The following is a 20,050-nucleotide window of genomic DNA, read 5'->3' on the forward strand; positions in this document are numbered from 1 at the left end:
AGCACATCTTTCTCCATGAAAGCCATCCAAGAGGGAAATGGGTTTGCCAGTTGCTCTGCACTGAGTTAATGTTATTTAATCCTGTAAATTCTCTCCTCTGTGGGGGAAAATTCCTCTTAAAAGGGTTGTGGGAGTAACTGATATAAGATGTCAAATCCAAACATCTTATCAAACACATGGGATGGGCACTGTAGACATCTGGGAGCTATAGGATTTCTCCAGTTGTTTGTGCTCATGGCAGATCAGAAACAGTCACCAAACCCTTCCAGAAACTGAGAAAAACTACTTACAATTTTCTCTTATCAAAGAGTATAGGTAGCTAATTAAACAGATATAATAAATACTTATAGCAATACATGTATAATATATAAAATTTATACACATGGTAAGCATTTATAAATACACATAGATTATATTTAAATATCATGTATATATATATACACTTCTTTACTAAAATGTGCCTTCCATATATTTAGACATTAAACTGTATGTGTTAAAGCAAAACATTAATTAGGGTATCACTTAAATGGCCTTCTGAAAATGTGACACTTAAAGAGAAAAATATATGATTTTATTGTGAATTGTGTTAATTCTTCATGCTGGGCAGAACCTGTGGTATGCTTTTCCCATGCTGCTGTGTAATTTTCATTTTTCCTGTAGGATGAGCCCAGCTCTGGAATGGACCCCTGCTCTAAACGCTACCTTTGGAAAGCTATCCTGAAGGAAGTTCAAGATGGCTGTGCAGCTGTGCTGACGTCCCACAGGTAAGACCTTATCCCAGCAGCCAGCATATTTCTGTGCTGCAGAGAAGTATGTTCTGAAGACCCGCTCACTCTGTTGTGAAACACTGATTAATTCTTGGAATTTTATGGTAATTCCTTCCTATTCACAAAAAAGGAAGCTATTTAAATCCCAAATATTGTTCATATTTATTAAAAAAAAAAATAGAGTGCTGCTCAAGGGGCTGCAGGCACAGCAAAGATGATGTAATTAATTATTTTATTTCCATGCTCTTTTTACTCAGTGTTGTAGTGTCTCTTCTTGGTTTCGAATTTCAGGCAACTTTTTTGTATTTGGCTACCTTAAAAATCCTTACAAAAGGAAGCATGAGTGAAAAACCTTCTGATTTTTTAAAATTTTCTGATTTGCATCAGTATATGAAAAGAGTAAGCCATGGCATCCTGAAGATGGATTCGTCAGCTCTTCTCTTATGCATTACTGGAAATGGTAGGAGAGACCCCATCCTTTCAGAAGAGTCCATCTACATTAAATACCTTGTCAGTTCTCAGATATGGCCACTGGTATATTGGTTTAATGGAGGAAACATCAATACTGTTTCGTAACCTCTATAGTGAAATGAAATAAATGAAATGTTCCCTTAGGTAATATATATATGGTATGTATAACTATATATAAAATTTCTTTAGATGAGGGAAAGATCATGAAAACATGTCCAGAGAAGACAAAATTCAAAAAGCAGAATGACAATGAAACATTTGACCAAGTGAGATTTGAAGTACAGATGAATTAATAAAGGATGCAGCCAAACTTCCACCACTGTTTTCTATTTTCTGATTTTTTTAGATATTCTTAAGATGTATTTGTTTTCCCAGTCCATTATTGATGGAAAAACTCTCCAAAAACATTTTTAGTGTTTTATTTACGGAAGCTTAATTTTAAAATTCATGTACCTGTGTTTGGTGGCCAAGTGCTTACCAGCACATTCATTTAGAGAAAGTGGGTTATGCATTGTGAATTCAGCTCAGTAATTTTCAGGAAAAAATATGCTTTGACTTTTCAGCCCAGTATAAGAACCTGTCAAACACCAGCTAAAAAGAAGAGACCTGTGATCTCATTACTAATATATATATTATATATACTAAAGAAAAACCATGAAATTGTACTAACTACATATTTAGCTCTACAAATGGATGACTTGAAACAGACAATAAGTACAATGTTACTGTTCACATTATTGTGCCAGGGTGAAGGAAGGAGAAATTATTTTATACTATTTATACTATTTTCTGAAGGTCACTGGGGCTTTGAGACTATTTACTTGTATAAGTACAGGAATTTTTCATATGAAGTGAACTGTCATACATGTCAGCAAATACATGTGTAAGGTATAGAGAGGGTTTGCTGTGTAAAACTCAGGTTTTGAGGGATGTTTACCTACTATACCAAGACAATTTTTTTACTTACAGATCTCAGACAAAACTTCTATTTTAAGTGGGGAGGAGTGAGGCTTTATCAACTGTCCCTAGACCCCTAAATTTGTGTAATTTTGCCACAGCTGGGGAGCATTATGCCAAGGGTAGCATTAGGAGTTACTTGGCGAATTTCCTGATTTTTGGGAAGATGTGCAGTTCTCTCCCTGTCTCTTGCAGACACAGCAGTTTGGCAGTTCTCACCACAGCCCTGCCATATAATAAATAAATTGTTCCTAGGGCAGTACTTGATTGCCAATGTTCATTCTGTCAAAGCACTTTGATTTGGACTGGCCCACAGCTGAGGCACACAAGACATCTCTTGTTTTGCTGTCTCAGAAGGACTGGGAAGGGCACACAGCAAATTGTAGGAACACCAAACACCTTTGAGTCCTCTTTTAGATGATGGGTGGATCCTGACTGGTTCTTTATGTCTAAAGTGCTTCTTTGAAAGAGCTGCTCACACAATTTGCAGAATACGTAGGGTAGCAGCCTATCTACCATAAGTTTTACCATAAGTTTTACAAGTCAAAGCTATTATTTATCATCTGAAGCAGTCACATCTAGGAGGACTGTGTTTTTCTCTTCAGATGCATTTCCATTTCCTAAATTCTGTTTGGATTGTAGTGTTTTGGATTGTCTTCTATCCTGCAATCAGGCTAAGGGTAACTTTTTTTCAAGGCCATGTACTATGCAAAAGAAAGGTTGAGTAAGCTTTTCATTTTCCTCCCTTTATCCTTTAGCTCAGAATAATCACAAACATGTATTAAAGGGAATAACAGAGTTCATGACTCCATCAGTGGCATTCCTGAGGGTTCTTATGAGGCATTTGCCTGTGGTAATGATGATACCTTTATATTCTGACCAGAATTATCCAAATAGTTATGGACTAAAAATATAAATAATGGTTTAAGGCTCTCTTCTAGCTGTCATGCGGTAATAACTGCTGGTATATACTGATTAGGCTTACCACTTTGACTATCACCCTTTGAAGTCAAAGGTTTTGTGTACTTGTTTTGGCATCTGTCCAGATTCTTCCTTATCTAAAGTTAGTTATAAAAAATGTTCTCTGTTTTCAGTACTAATTATTTGATTTTTTCCCCTCAATTTATTTTGTAGTATGGAAGAATGTGAAGCTCTCTGCACAAGGCTTGCTATCATGGTCAATGGAGCTTTCAAGTGTCTTGGCTCTCCCCAGCACATTAAAAACAGGTATTATGCATCAACATCAAATCTTCTGCATCTTTATTCAATCTAAGAGCTGGCTAGATGCTTTAGTAGTGCTAAGGCATAAGCACTTATGACTGCTAAGAACATTTTCTTTTTCCTCTTGCCACTGAAGTCCATTAGGATAACTTAGCAAGCTAAATTGACATATGACATTGCTAAAATGCTTTGTGGTCTGCATTGGTAATTGAAAGAGGCAGATCTGCATCTGAAATGAAGCATTTCTGCACATAACCTAAGGAATACATTGTGGGAATCCGACCTGGCAATGAAATACAATTTGGTTCCTTCTGAGGGTTTTTCATAACAGAAAGAAGCATTTTTAACAGGTCACCAACCAGTACGAACATCTATTTTGAACTCTCTCTGCTCCCTACCTTATTCACTGACAATTGCAGATATTTATGCTGTTTTCTGCATCCTTTTCCTGGTGTGCATAAGCCTCTTTTCTCTTTGAACTCTGCTCATGAGTTAATTTAATATCTATTAATGAGAATGTTTAATTCAGAGAATGTGCTCAAACCACCATAAAGGAAACAGGATTGGAAGCTGAGGGGAAAGTTGCTGCAACTTATAGCTAGAACATTTACATTTAGTTGTAAATGTAATTGTTAGGACACGCAGACAGTGAGCTGTGTAAGATGATACAGCTCATTTACAAGCAGCGAAGCTACACTGCTTTGTACCAGCTCAGCACTTAGCTCTCTTAAGTGCACATGCACTTGATATTGGGAACAAGCTCTACAGAAATGCTTTGGAATTGCTGTCTGCCATGTTTATAAGGCAGAAGTTATGTGCTTGGAGAACTTCTTGTGCTGTGACAACCCTTTTGGCTTTCTGGCCTTCCCTTTGGGTAGAACCATAGATCCTTGCTTCACAGACGCATTGGCAAGATGGGCCTGACTCACATCATCCCTCTCCTTATAAGTTTTTTTCATGAGGACAGACTTTCAGTTAGAGACATTACAATCCAGATAGTGGAAAAAAAACATTGATGTCTGCATCTCTAATTCTGATGATTCTGTGTGATTGTAGTCTTCTTTTTGTGCTTGCATACCTTTCAGTGCCTATTTGCTTCAATTTCTGGAGGCATGAGAAGTCAATTGATTGGCAGCAGTTTCTTCCTCTTTCATATCTAGGTCTTTGCCTTTGCCATCTTGTCCCTTTCCAAATTTTGTAGCATAGAATAGCCTGTTATCTCACTGGCTGGAGTAGATTAGTGAGTGTGAAGGCATCCTTTATTTCTCATGTATGAGAAACAGATCATACGTAGAGGACAGTGTAACTCAGTATGTAGAGGCTAGATATTAGCTGAAAATGCTTTTTGAGCATTCCCCACTCAGGAGAAATAGTATTACTTAGGCACTTCAGTTGAGTGTATAAAGTTAACTGGGATGAATGTGAGTCTTCACTTTTTATGTTTCAGATCCTCTGGATTGAGTGCATATCTCTGTCTTGTCTGCTTGACCTTGAGAGGGCAAAATCAGACAGTCCACAAAGGCTACCTTCCCCTTTATCTTATCAGTGACTTTGTAATTTTTTGCCACTTCAGATGTTTCCTTTAGCAGCATCTTTTTATCTTCCCTCTCATGGAAAGAAGACATCAAAAGCATTCTCATAAGTATGCACCATATTCATATAAATAAGGCAGTTATTTCTCAATTTGCTGCACTGCCTCTGTAGATAAACTACTTTCAGATCACAGTTAGTAAATCAATGCAGAAATATCCTGCTGGAAGTGTCATCATATTATTTCTTATTGAGATGATACTAGTACTGTTATTACTATAGAGATAGTCACAGATCAGCCATTCTGGAATCAAGGCTTTATGAGTACCTCTTTCAAATTCTCTAAAGCAAGGTCATAATAAGAATATTTGGCAATCATGTTCATAACAATTTTTTAAAATCATTGCAACTTTGTAAAAAGCACACCTTTTCTATATTAAGAATATTTCATACTGTCAGTAGGTTTGCGTTCCATGGCAGTTTTTTAATATATGTCCATCAGTGACCTTCACATGGGAAAATATGTGCACTTGAGATCAATATTGCAGAGACTTTCTACACAAACTGTGTAGCTCAAACTGCATGAAGATTTTTCATTTAAAGCAGGACTAAAATCCCTTTAACTCCTGGCTTATTGATTGACTTGGTCTCCAAATTTTCCATGCTAACTGTTCAGGGACCTATTGAATTTTTTTAAAACTTTAGAATCTTTATTAAGAAAAAATAGCTGTGAGCTTTATCAGACGATTTAATTAAAATCGTACAGTTTTCTGAATTTTCTCTGACTGCCTGATACATTTTCTTGGCAGGAAGAACAAAACCACTGTAGAGAGCACAGTCTTAAAGTGTCACACACACAGCTGCTAAAGCTTTCAGAAAAGACATTTCTGTGTTTTCTTTGGAAATCTTCTGATGAATGCTAGGGAGATGTCAAAGACTGTTCCTGTACTCCTGTTATTTAGTTGCTTATTCTAGTTTCCAAACATGCTTCCAACACATGCCAATATGATCCTTTATCATAAAACCCAAGCTATCGCACACCTAACACTTAAAGTAATTGTTAGGAAATTAAAAAACATTGTGGGTTCTGTGCAATTAAAGTTGCAAACTTGAAGACAATTTCCTGGTATGCCACTTTGTACCACATGGAGGATTCCTGCATCTTCATGAGATGGGGAAGGGGCAGAATTCCAAAGAAATCTATTGAAATAATTAAGCTTTAAATAATTTTTAAATCTTCATTTTCTCACTTTCTGCTCTACCTGTGAACATCCTGAAAAGATTCCAGGACTTGGAAGAGTATTAAGTGTTTCCTTCCCTCCAGTTTTCCTATGATTTAATAGCGCTATCGTTCTCATTGCCATGCAGAGCAAAATACAGTTTCTTCTCAAATGGTAGACCACAAGGATTAGTAAATCTAAGCTGCTACTAGGAAATATCTACCTGGAAGGAAGGATGTTTTCCTTAATAGCCACCTCCACTAATATAATCCCCAATCTTTTCCTTGTGTTTCAGTGTTTTCCTGCAATTAGTACTGTCTATTATATTTGTTCCATGCACCATCTCACAGTAAAAAAACCCATCACCTCTTACATTTTGTTTAAACAAAAGAAAGCATAAACAAAACTGATTTTGTTGTATCTGATTTAATTTAATTACCAAAACCCAAAAAGTTTTATTTTTGGATGGTGGTTTTTTTGTGCTATGTGTGAAAGAATCAGGCTAGTAGTATACAGATTCATATTAACAGGGAATGGTACTAAAATAAATTAATGGGGTGATAGTTGTAGATTATCATGGTTTCTTTGTTAGATTTTACAGCTTGTTTTTTAAAAATTATTTATATTTATATGCACTTCTTGACATCCTTAAGTCTGTTTTCAATTTGTTTCTACAAATCAAATTGAACAAACATTTTAAAATAAACAAGTGTCCTGATCTGGCTTTGAAGATTGCAAGGAGATAAATCTAACCATTATATGAATACTTAAAGCAAAGAAAACTGTCATACAGCTTTTATTTATAAAAGACTAAATCCTGTACTGTAAGAAATAGAAGGATATTTTGATATTACACATGATTCTATTAGTATGTCTTAAGAAATTTCTTCCTCTTTTAAATATAGGTACGTATACTAAAATGACATTCTTTCTTCCCTTCTTGTTGAATTCTATCTTGATGCAAGTCCTCAAAATTGTTTCATTTGTTTATTCTTTAGTACCACTCCAGCCTATAGAGTCCAGATTATGATCACCTTTTTGATGGATATGTGATAAAGGTTTAATGGGTCTTCCTTGGGGCCCTGCTAAATTTGTTTCTTTGCTGTGTTGGGGAGTTCAAGGATTCAGCTCTTTCTCTCTGGCTACACTTTCAACCCTTGGCAGATGTGAAATATCATAATCGTGCACTGAGTACAGCTTTGTCAGATAGCAGGACAAAATTCTGCTATGAGGGTATGGGTAAACTCCAGGAAGATGCTAATGTGAAACATAAATGCTTCATAGGAATATAAAAAGTGATGCTGCTATTAATGTGTGAGACTTGTTCCATATTTCCAGACCTTCTGCAAGCCTGTTTGAAAATGCTCTTCCAAAAAAAAGTCTTCTCACAAATGTCAGTGTTTGGGTTTATGCTCCGAGCTGCTGAACCTTGATTATATTTATATATGTTTAAACAAATTTAAAGTATCTGCAGATATTTATCAGCAGAATAAAAAGGGAAAAACTTCTATATAAAGGCTTTTCTATTGTAGGTGGCAAATTTATAAACAATATCAAGAAATGTATTAGGTAGAAGAACAAACTAAAGGGCATTTTTCAAAAAGTTAGCATCTTAGTTCTAGATGTAGTTTGTCTGAGATTGATGTGTTAACAGTTGTGACCATTAAAGCCTAATTTCAGACAACTCCTGCCAACAGAGTCAATTACTCTAAATTGTGAATGGATTACATTTAAATGCTCTCTTCAGTATTCTCCATTATACTTAATGCTTTTTTAAAAAATTCACAGAAGCATTTTCATGTGAGATACAGCTGGCTAGTTCTCTGAGAACAACATTTTGGATATTATCCTTCATTCTAGGGCCATCTGGACAGACTGCTCATATCAGAAAAACCCATACCAATTTGTCAGGTGCTGGACATCAAGTCTTTTCTCAAATTTTATCAGCAAGCCATCTGATTAAATTACCCAACATTTAATTCATTTGCTATAGCTGTGTAGTTGTTTTGATTTGCCAATCTGAGATTTCCTGGCCAATGCACCAATTAATGTGGTGGCTTCAATGCTGGCCAAACAACAGTGCACTCACTAGAATACACTTATTCATTTCCTGCTGTGAGATAGGATTAGGAGGAAGGCGAAGCAAACTCAAAACTAAAAGGATACAAAGAAAACTTTATTAACAGAAACCAAAAAAATAATTAGAATTAGAATAAAATCTTCAGAACAGTCCTCCTTCCTCCCCCTGCCAACTTCTTTTTTCCCTCTAATGATGTACAGAAACAATTCAGTCAGTTTGTCATCTCTAGAGAATAGCTTTTCTTTAGTTCACTTGAGAGTCCCAAATGAAGAGGGAGAGGAGTCCCTCTTGTCAATTTATGGAGACTTCTTCACAAGAAAACAGTTCTCTCGTGGCTTTTAATTTCCATGAAGAGCAGCCACCCAGAAATCTGCAATCATGAAGTTCCTCCCATCTTTTACAGCTTTCCCACAGCTGCATTTATGGGTCATGTCAACTTGTGGGGTTCTATTTTAGGGGTAAGCTGTTCAAGAGGAAAGGTTCTCTTTATTTCTGAGATCATCATCTCTGAGAACAGAGATCTTCTCTTCCTGGGGGCAAAGGGTCTTCATCACTCTTCTCACTCTGTTCAAACTCCTCATGGGATCACAGCTATTTCAACATCTGCATACTTTAGCATGAAGGCCTTTGCTCATATCTACAATTTGAATACTTAATTTCCCCATACTTTACCGAGTTACAGGGGAAAAGAGTTTGATGTATCTGTTACATTCTTCTCCATAGCTTTACAAGAGGACTTCAGGCCCAAAGTCAAGGCATCTCCCCATCCCTCCTATATGGGACTTGACTCTTTTGTCACTGACTTTGGTGTCTTCATGTTGTTCCTCTGCTGTTCTCACTCTGTCCTTTTCTCTCACTCCAGGGAGGATTAAAGGGATCTGCAAGTCTTGTCTGTGCACTGAAAGAGTTAGAATGGAAAATACGTTGGCAGACTGCTCATACTTCAATTTTTTTTTTTTAAGTTGATGGAGAATATATTTCAGCCTTTCGTGGACACAGTGATATTAATTGACATACTACCAATAAGCTTCTTACATGCTATAACATAGAAAAAGTTAAATAATTTTCATTCTTCTTGACCAAAAAAAAGCATTCCTTTTGTACATGAAAAATGCATTAAGGCAGTGGATGTGTAATCATGTAACATGGCTATTAGTTTGTCTTTGAAGAGGAAAGTTTGAAGGAAAGTGTTCTTAACACTTAAAAACCACACAGATTAAGAGTTCAAGAATTAACAATATCTTTTGAATCTCCTAAAATTTTGTACAATATTTATTCAGTCCTACTCTGCATGTTCATTTGAATGCCTTTTTTTTTTTGGTAATTTTATACTCTTTCACAGGATGCTACATTGTATCTTTAAATAAATCATTAAATCAGCAGCAGCTATTTGAGATTTCATATCATGCTCTTTCCCTAGCTTGTGTTTTACTAGGAGTTTTTCAAACCTGTTCTTAAATACAGTATTATCAGCATTTATTGGGTTAGGGCTTCACAAACATCAACATCTTTGTTTTCCACAGCACTTTTGGGAAACTTGATTTGAAATAATTACTCCTATTTTATAGAGGAGTAACCAAAGATTGGTGCTAAATTTAAAAGGGTTAAAAGGGTTTTTTACCATCTAAGCAGTTTATGACTAAATATTTTACATTGTTTCAACATTGCATTCAAAGCAAAACTCCAGTTAACTTCAGCTGTAGCTGTGGGTGTTCCAGAAGGCACTGTGAATTCCCTCTGCCAACTGGAGCCCTTTGTCTCCAGTTAAGGTGGGCCCTTAAGAAGACAGGAAAGCACTAAAGAAAGAAATGGTCTGAGTCACCACAGACCACACAGGTGTATGAGGATGAAAGGGTAAGATTTGGTTCCCCAGGATGTTCCAGAACCATGAAGCACTCTCTTCCCTTTCTCTTCCCTTTCTCTTCCCTTTCTCTTCCCTTTCTCTTCCCTTTCTCTTCCCTTTCTCTTCCCTTCTTTCATCAATTTGCTGTCTTATTTGCAACATTTTCTAGGCATTGCAGTAAATAAAGCCACTTGTCTGAGCAGGTACATCCCGTGTATCTTGTAAGGCATTCACAATAGGGATTTCATGACAAGGTGCTGTGTGATGATGTAATTGATGTTCATTCCATAAAGCAAATATAACTGTGGTTTAAACTTTAATTTTACATCTTGTATCCATTAAACACTTTTTAGCTTGAGATTTGACCTTGAGGTGTTGATAAGGTCTTTTAGTAGATATTTTAGTGTGTAATATCATGATTATTATGTTATTAAAAATCAGTACACGCAAACCCAGTCACAGCAACACAATGATAATGTTACTTACTCCTGCCTTTTTCACTGTTGAGTCCCAGAAGTTGCTTTAAGGAAATAGTTCAGACTCTTTAAAGTACCATCAGCTTTACACAGGATTACAGCACTGCTGCTCCTGTTTCTCTGGGAGTGAAATGTATAAATAATGCAAGAATAAAAAAAAATCCCTGATACTTGGCAGTATGTACAGACAAACAAGCAAAAATATGGAGAGATATTTGTGTGTGCACATATATAAACAACTGTCGAGTTTTTTTAGGGTTTCACCACATATTTGGAAATCACACCTATGAATTTACAAGCACACAGAGAGAAAGGCAAAGTTGTACCCTGCACTGCTCATAATCTGGGACAGTCACTTTTATGACAATTATAATATTGATTACAGAAATTTACGTTAGATGGTTTGATATGAAAGCCTGAGTGTGTGTGAACAAATAGTGTATGTACAATATACCTGAACAAGTGTTAGTCATCATTTTAATAACTGCTTTTGTGTTGCTATTGTTACCCTGGAAAAGTCATGATTACTTAAAAATGATGAAACAAACTCTATGAATAGTACATGGAAGAGAGACTTGATAATTTATTTATGTCTGTTTCTTTGCATCTAATCAAGTTTATCTGTTCAGCAAGGCTGAGGTTCTGAATAAATGCAGAAGGAAATCCTGTTTTAAAAGTGACAGGGTATTTGCATTTGATTTTAGCATTTAAAAATATAAGTATTAGGATTGTATTGTAAATACAATTGTAAATACAATTGTAAATACAATTTTTAGCATTAAAAATAAAAATATTTCAAAATTAATTACCTTTTTTCCTTGGTATTGACTTTGCTTGTTTTTTAATAGATGAAACAATTAAATATATTGTGCAATTCAAAATGATCTTAAAGTGTGATTAATTTGTTTTAATAATTTTATTTTTTTTTCTTTTTTCCCAGTGCTTCTCAAAGTGTTTTGTTTTCAATGTTGTTCAAGATTTGTTCTGTTTGTAAATTGTATTTGTGTCTAGGGCTGTGAGAGGAATAACCTAGATGTGTATCCCATGCTTCAGCAATTATACTGGTGTAACTAAGTTATCTTGCCTAGATGAGGCCTATTTTAGCTTAAACGATTTCGTGATTCTATTCACTCAGGGAAAGTAGAACCATATCTGCCTGCAAATGAATGCAAACCAAAGCAGAGGGATAAACAGCACAGTAGACTATTATTCCCAATCTTTGATTTATGGTACATATTCTAAAAGATGCAGTTCCTTGAAGACATTAAGTGCCAATGTTCTCTTTACTATTTTTATTTTTGTATCCAATAATGTTATTTTGAAGCAATCCTTTGATTGAACTAGTGTATGCACAAAGTATGCACATTAGATTTCAATCAGTAAACTTTCTGTGAGCTGCAATTTTTTGATGTGAATATATGTATAGATATAACACAACATTGTCCAGGAAATGTAGTCTTTGATTAGTGGGGAAGAAAAGCATATGGGTGATTAGATGCTCTTCTTATTCCTCAAAGTTTAGGAAATGGGGCCATGTTCTTCATTTCCTGAGTTTGCATTCAGCAAATTTTACTGGGGGAGAGAAGAGTTGATAAATAACCTTTGGGAAGAGTGTGATTTGATGAGCTGTTTATGCTGGACCTGCTGTAACTTAAAACAGTGGTTTCAAAGTTTGATTTACTTCATTTGAGCAAACTCTTAAGCTTTTTAAATGAAAATACAGATTTATTTTTTTTAAGCAAATGGAACTCTGCTGGTAATGTACTTTCTTTTTCACAGTTCATATAAAACAGGTTTTCATGGGTTAAGCTTAAGAAAACCCATTGGGTCAATTCCTCTAGGGACTCCTTGTGACCAAATGCAGGCTCAGCTGTGTTTCAATGGGGACTCTTGTCCCCATTCAAACCTCTGAACCAGAACCTCCAAGGAATGGGCAGAAGGGAACATTCAGAAGCTACCCTGCCCCAAGGGGCAGTTCCTGTCTTTCATATTCACGAGAATTTTCAGCCTCTGGGTCACTAAATCCACTTCCATTACCATTGTGAGGTTGAAAGAGGACCAGGAAAGCATCCAGGGGACTGCCTCAGTATAGACTTGGTTACACTTTATTTCAGTGTGTGACTGCAGCTTGTGTAGACACATATCTGAAGTCAATTTACATAAACTATTTTTGTACTGCTGGCAGTGTGGCTTTGGGGCTTCAAAACTTCTAAGAACTGAAGAACCATTTGGGTGATTTACCCAGGCTGACCTCCTCTTGGGGATATTTATACCAAAAGAAGCCTGATATCAGATTATACACCTGCTAGCACAGTATTCTCTCTCTGAAAGTGATCAAAAGGGAAAAGTACAGGAACAAGGTTCAGCACAGGAAGTTTCTTTATCACATTACTCAACTGCCTTCAGCAGTTTCTTTTTTGGAGGCTTCTTAAGTCAGAATTGATTTTAGTGGATTCCCACCATGAGTTTTTCTGGTCACTTATTCAACTCATGTCAAGTTCTGACATCTAGCACATCCTATGTCAATGAGTTCTACCGTTTCTCTATATGGTGTAAGGAGGATTACTTCATCTTGCTGACTTGGCATTTCTTTTCCTATAATGTAACTCTATGTCCCCTGCTCATGAGAAACACATGAGTGAAGAATTATTTTTTATTTTTGTTGCTTAGTCATGATTCTGGGCTCCCTAAAAATACCTTTTGACTGCCTTGTCATCTTTCTTTCATTATGAAAATTGTTAGCCTATTTAGTAATTCCTGGCATGGAAATATTTCCATTCCTTGCTGCCTTTTTATGTTCCTTTTTCTCCCTTGTTATCTGAGTGCTCAGACACCTTGAAGTACCTATGTAAATAAGAAGTGTGGACTTGTAATTTTTGCTAAGTTCCTGCTTCTGCAGCTGATGCTGTCTTTAAATAGTCAAGTTAATTAGTTTACAGTCAATTTGAGAATTTATATTTTAGCTTCAGTCTCATGTTGGCATTTTAACAGAAAAAACACTCAATAAGTTGTACTCCCAGAACCACTAATGAGGTGAAACTCAAGCATGAACTAATAGTTTGACTGAGGAAGAAGAGGAAGGATAGAGAGAAGAAAAATATTTCATTTTGTCAGAATATGTGGTTTTGTGTGTTTGTTTATACAAAAATAGAAGTGCAGGTGTAGTTAAAGTGCACAATGTGTTGTCTCTTGAATAGCTGTGAAGAAATGAATCTTTTGCAGCAGATGGCTGCTGAATGAGTCTGCTGGCTCAACTTAGGTCATTCTAATGATAATGTCTTCCTCTTTTGGTCTCGAGCTCTCAGGTGCTAAAGGTTTGATGCTAACAGTGCTAATCAAACCAGATTGTGCTTTCCTCTGTAATTCCACTTTGTGTTTCTGAATTAATTGAATTGTCTGAATCGGAGAGGAAAACAGAGTGAACAAAATGGCCAACTCGGTTTCCATTTCCTCAGTGCACTGCTGAAAGCAGCTTGCTGATTATAGCAGGGGGAAATGTCTATTGCTGATCAACTTACTCTATATGGGGAGTTCTTGTACTAAAATGAAGTAGAAAATCAAGGTATAGCAGCATCATAACTCGGCTAGCCAGAAGAAGAAAATCTTTTAAAGTTTTTTATTGGTACCATGCTGGCAGTTATGTCATTCAAAATTTAAAACTAAACCAAAGTTGCAAAGACTCCTCTGTCTTTGCTAATCAGAATTTTGATTCATTTTCTTTGGAAACTTCATTGCATACAGCAATTTTGTTTTATGAGACTGTTGAATGTCTCCATAAACCAGCATTTTTCAAACTGTAATTCAATGGTCGTTGCATAGAAATGCCAAAAAACTGATCAGAATCAATGATCTCCTGTAAAATGTTGCCTCAGGTTAGCTGTCAACTAAATTGAATACCCTTGTTAACTATATCCATCTTTGTAACAACTTTTTTTATTGTCACTTGTATTTTTTTCAGGGATGATGCTATGCATTTAAAACATATAATTAGAGATCTATTTAAAACACAGTAAATCTTTGCAAAGCAAATCTGCCAGACACTGCTTTGGATTCCACTTAATTCTGGATCTCTGATGAATCAGCACTGTTTGTCTGTCAGGCTACACTCTCCAGTAAATATTTAGTACCCTGTTGTCTGGACTCAATACAATTTAGTTCATGAAACATCCTTCAGGAACCAACAGACAGGACACTGCATCAAGATGTTTCTTACTCCATTTCAAGAAGTTCAGTGGTTGCATTTGGCTACAACAAAAAAATAAACCAAAGAAATTAACCCAACTAAAGAAAAAAACTACCACCACCAACAAAAAACAATCCACAAGAAACCCCACAAACAACCAAAGGCTAGAAAACTCTATGCTCATTTATCTGTGGTGGAGTTTTTCATTTTTATGCAGGAGCTGCCATTGTTTTGTGCTACATAGAAAGTTAGGATTTTTGTTTGAGATCCTTGGAAATTGTATTTTGAATTAATGTGAAATTCTTAAAAGAATCAAATCTGCAGTCTATTTTTTGTCATTGTGGAAACTTGCATTGCTCTTAAATCAATGCTGATTGTTCCTTTATAGCAACAGATTTTCTGACTCAATGCAAAATAAAAGTTAAAGCCCTTACATTGCTATATACTTATTATAGGTCAGGAACATGTGGTGTTTCATGTGGAATATTTTGCTGGGAATAATTCATGCACTGGTTAAATTGGACATATTTCTCAAAATAGTTCTTCCTTTTTTATCTTTTGATTGATAGTCTGTAGATATTGTTTTAATGTATTGAAATAGGGAAGCATTGCAGAGTGTGCTGTGATATATCCTCTGTTTTGATGACATGAAAATGTGCCTCTCACCAGTCAGACCCAATTAAGCCAGCTGCTGCCCTGAATCATTGGTTGTGCACAGGAAAGACACGAGTGAGGAGGGTTTTGGCACAAGGGCATATTACGGAGGTAATCACTAGGAGCCAAACCACGGGAATAAACGATCTGGCAACGAGCAATTGCCACACTGGAGAAGGAAGAAAAGGGGGTTATGCTGGAAGGAAGGATGTGGGACTGGTGGCGAGTGGAAGGATAGAGTAAGTGACAGATTTCTGGGGAGACATGGCAGTGCTGCTCAAGTTCCCTGTCCTTCTTTCAGCTCTGCCTTTCCCTTGCTCGCTGGCAACAGGGAAGAGCAGTGGCGGTGGAAAGCTCTTCTGATGTGGCTCCTGCTGGTGTTTTTCCCTAAGGGAAAAGGGAGAACAAAAAGGAAGGAGTTCATGTAGCTGCAAAGGAGGGAAAGGGTGCAGCACAGCACCTTTTTGTCCCATGTCTCTGCTGAGCTGTCTGTGCACTCCAGTCTGGGGACTGGTGCAACACAACCTCCATTGCTTAAGAAATGTGCATAAGGACATAGTTGTCATTTCAATATTCACTGGTTTATTGCAACTTTCCCAAATAACCATTAGCAGTGAGTAAAACTAATAAAAAAGATAGTGTTGGTTAAATTGCCTGTACTTAAATTTTATCACATTTGTATTGAGAAAGAGAAGTTCATTTCCTAAATCATTCTGAGAGAGATTGCATGGTCATAGAAGTCAAAGAAAATTTGTTAAATTTGCCATCTCCCTAAATATCCCTACACTTGCCTTTGCATATCTTCAAAACACCACTGTACTCACACTGCTGAAATCTTCTTTTGAAGGTGCAGCTTTGTTAACAGATTTGAAAAATAGTGCTACGTCCCCATTTTTCTCATTAGAAAAGTTGAAGGATATTTTTTCTTTTCCTGTATATGTGATTGGTAATCTTCATAGTTTTATACTGACCACTCAAAGTCATATAGCAATTGAAGCATAGTTTACTTAACAAAAGTTCAGGTATATTAAGTAGTGAAATACACTAGTAACTAAAATAAGGCATAACATGTTTATTGTCTATGTTATTATTAATTTTAAAACTTTCTCATTGAAGTTCTGTTGTTCAATAGCATTATAATAAAATCACAGGGATAATGCATAGGCATACATGATACTTGATATAATTGTAGGAAAATCAATTGAACCACATGTTCTCCTTGTCTTCATGGTGTCCTCATGGATTTATGTTTCTGTGTCTCATTCCCAGGTTTGGAGAGGGTTATTCTGTCAAGGTTTGGCTTAGCAAAGAAATAAGTTATGAAAGAATCATTTTGGACTGTCTACAAATGCATTTTCCTGGAACACAGTTTAAGGTACACATAAAATTCCATGTTCTAGTATATGGCAGGATTAATCTGGGGCTTGTAAGTACAGTATGTACATGTTTGGATATTTACATGCTTGGATATATTTATCTTCTTGGGAAAAGTACTTATTAATATCCCTTTTATCTTTCTATTAAGCAATTCTTTAAAAATTGGCTTGTGATGATGGTTGAATCAACTCCAAACAGGAATTTAGGCAATGTAAATAAAAAGGCCTTTTCTTTGACTGAAAATTTCCTTTTGCTTTTATTATTGAAGTTGAACTCAAATCTGTGTTCACCTGAAGTAGGACTGCAGTGTAGTCACTGAGAGTATTTGCTTTGATTGCTTTCAAGGCCCAGAGTTGATAAGTCTCAGCCTTTACTGAGATTCTTTGATTTAATACAAAGCCTTATAAAAGACTTATAGCAATTACATTTCAATAAACACTCTCAAAGGCTTTTCCTTTAACTGTGTTTAGGAAAAGGATAATAGGAAACAAAGTCTGTCTTAGAGATGAACCTCTTTGTGAGCATAAGTCTGTATTGAGATCAGACAGCAATGTGTCTGTATATGTTCAGCCTTTTCCCAGACTGCATTGCAACAGCACTAGTCTGTCACATTCAAATTGCTCTGAAGTTTTATATATCTTTTATGAGATTAACAAGCAGTCACCTCACAAAATCTGTACTCTTAGTATGAACCGCTCTTTGTTCTATGAATGTGGGCAAAATATGTTATTTTTTAAAAGCTCATATTTTCCAGAATAATCTGCAATGAGAGTCTGCTGAAGGTAGACTGATTGTAAGCAAGTGTAGCTTCATCACAAAGAACGTTCACTTTTATCTGTTTTTATAATTTTTACTTGTTTTCAGGGACAACATCTTAACCTGCTCGAGTACCATGTACCAAGAAGTCAGGGATGCTTAGCAGAGCTCTTCAGAGTCCTAGAGAATCACAAAGTTTTTCTCCAAATCAAACACTACTCCATTAGCCAAACTACATTAGAGCAGGTATTTTATAATTTCTCTTTCCTTTTTTTCCCATGGTTGGTTTTTTTTTTTTTTTTTGTTTTTTTTTTTTTTTTTTTTTGTTTCCCATGGTTGGTTTGTTTGTTTGTTTGTTTTCCTAAATGTACTGTGCATTATAGTTATTGATGTAGTAGAATATTTTATCATTTGCTGGGTCACCTGAATGTATGCAATACTCCAGCAGTTCCAGGTCATCTCAGGTCCTACACTGCTTTAATGCTGGAGGTGAGCACAGTAAAAGCATCACAGCAAGTCACACACTTGTAGTGTGCACAAACCTAGTCACAGCAAGCCACACACTTGTAGTGTGCACAAACATAATCTGTGCTTAGATGAATCCAGAGCTGTGTGAGATGACAAGATAGCACTGTGAACTGCCATCCCCACAGTCCAAAAGTTGGCATCTTACCAATGTCCTTGAAAAGGCTGAACCAGTCTCTGTAAATCATGGTAAACCTTAGACCTTCAGACATTTTCCTGTGAGAGTTTTAAGCACAAACAGACAGGAGACCCAGCTGCTAAAAACCGTGAAATACTATTGTGAGAAAAAGAAGAAAACGTTGATGGCAAGCATGGGATTTCTGGGTGATTGTGATGTGTTACATCATCTTCATAGGCAACTGCTTGTTATTCATTCTGCAAACTGAGAGGCACATTTAGTCAAAATATTAATTTTCTGTGATTGATGGTGTGAATTTGTTCCTTTTTCCCATGTGCAAATCATTATTGAAGTATTCTCCTCTGTGCTGGTCTACTAACTACTTGTAAACTATCTATTCACTGAGTGACTGCATATAAGATAATTTCAGCCTGTTTCTTCAGGCATTGTTCACTCAGGTTTACTTCCTTTCCATTTTTCATGGTGATGCATCACCTCAGTCACCTACCACCGCTTCCTCTCCCTGACTGTCAGTTTTAAACAGGAAAATAGTTCTTCACAGTAACAAACACACTTTAAATGCACCCCAAGTTTTCTTGCATATGAAGAGGTTCATTTGAATAAAGAGCCATTTTTCCCTCTACATGCCTTACTGTGAAATTGTTGTGCGGTTAAAAATGAAACAAGCCTTTATGTAGGAAGATCTGTGTTTAAAAAACCCAAACCAATTCAAGGAGGCATATTCGTTTTTGAATCAGAAGTGTGCTTTCACCTTGAAATATTTGCACCCTCATCTGTAATATTTTATTTGCAGAAACAACAGACTCATATTCTTTATTTATGTCATTCAAAGACAATTAAAACCATTGTTTCATATTTGCTTGTGCATAAAATGTATTTTTCATATCCTGGTAAATTATTTTACCATAATTTTTATCGTTTATCATCCCCCCATCCCTCCATCCATCTTAGCTGGAGAGGAGAAGAGGGATTATTTCTAGAGTTTATAAAACATGTTTTTAGAGGTGTTCCCTCAACATGAGTTATTAATTATTTTGCCAAAAAAGCTAAGGAGAGCAGCTAAGAAATGCCATCACCTATATCCCCAAAGTCTGAATTCAGGTACCTTTATTTTGAAAATTCTACTTTTTATCATGTCTTACAGGTATTCATTAATTTTGCAACACAGCAACAAGGAGTCTCGCATTCTTCACAAGGATCTCCTGTTCTTCATCATGATCATCTCCCAGTCTAGGCTCAGAACAGGATACAGCTTCAACATAACATATGTGTGTCTGTGTTTGCATATATGTACACAAAGCTACATGCAATAACTTTTCAACAGTGAACAATGTGTGTATGAGAAACAAATAGTAGAAGCAGAGGTGAGTTTTCATGTGTAGGCCAGAAGGAATGGTACCAGTTCTTGGTTAAGCAAGAAACTGATTATGTGAACCAAAAAATCCACCAAAAAGTAATGTTTTCTTAATTTAACTGGAACGTTAAAGTACAAATGGCCTAATTACTGCAAAAAAAAAAAAAAAAAAGGGTTATTTTTTTTTTTTTTTTTTTTTTTTTTTTAAGGGGGTTTTTTTTTTTTTTTTTGAGGATTAAAATACAAATGGCCTAATTACTGAAAAAAAAAAAAAAAGAAGGCTTATCTGAAATGTCAGTGTATAGCAGAATTTTTTTTTTGGTGGTACCTCTGCATTCGACTATAGTACTTTCTTGTATGCACACTTAATATCTAATTTTTACATGATAAGGCAAGAAAAAACAATTGAATGGTAGCATTCGCTTGGGTATCACCCAGTATTTTTATTTAATGACATAAATTGAGAGCCTTTCAATTTCTCTGTTAATTCAGTTCTG

The 20,050-nt window shown here is 35.9% G+C and overlaps 1 protein-coding gene across 1 annotated transcript in view; it reads left to right on the plus strand.

Annotated features, from left to right (window-relative positions):
• ABCA13 (ATP binding cassette subfamily A member 13) overlaps positions 1-19,433 on the plus strand; it is a 169,587-nt gene extending 150,154 nt beyond the window's left edge. Inside the window, 5 exon segments of the mRNA XM_039714776.1 lie at positions 661-764; positions 3,330-3,422; positions 16,672-16,777; positions 17,644-17,781; positions 19,344-19,433. Of these exon segments, the coding sequence (XP_039570710.1) occupies positions 661-764; positions 3,330-3,422; positions 16,672-16,777; positions 17,644-17,781; positions 19,344-19,433 (531 nt within the window).
• The last annotated feature ends 617 nt before the right edge of the window (positions 19,434-20,050 follow it).

This window comes from Passer montanus, unplaced genomic scaffold (assembly GCF_014805655.1).
Source record: "Passer montanus isolate IOZ18808 unplaced genomic scaffold, ASM1480565v1 scaffold31, whole genome shotgun sequence".
NCBI lineage: Eukaryota > Metazoa > Chordata > Aves > Passeriformes > Passeridae > Passer > Passer montanus.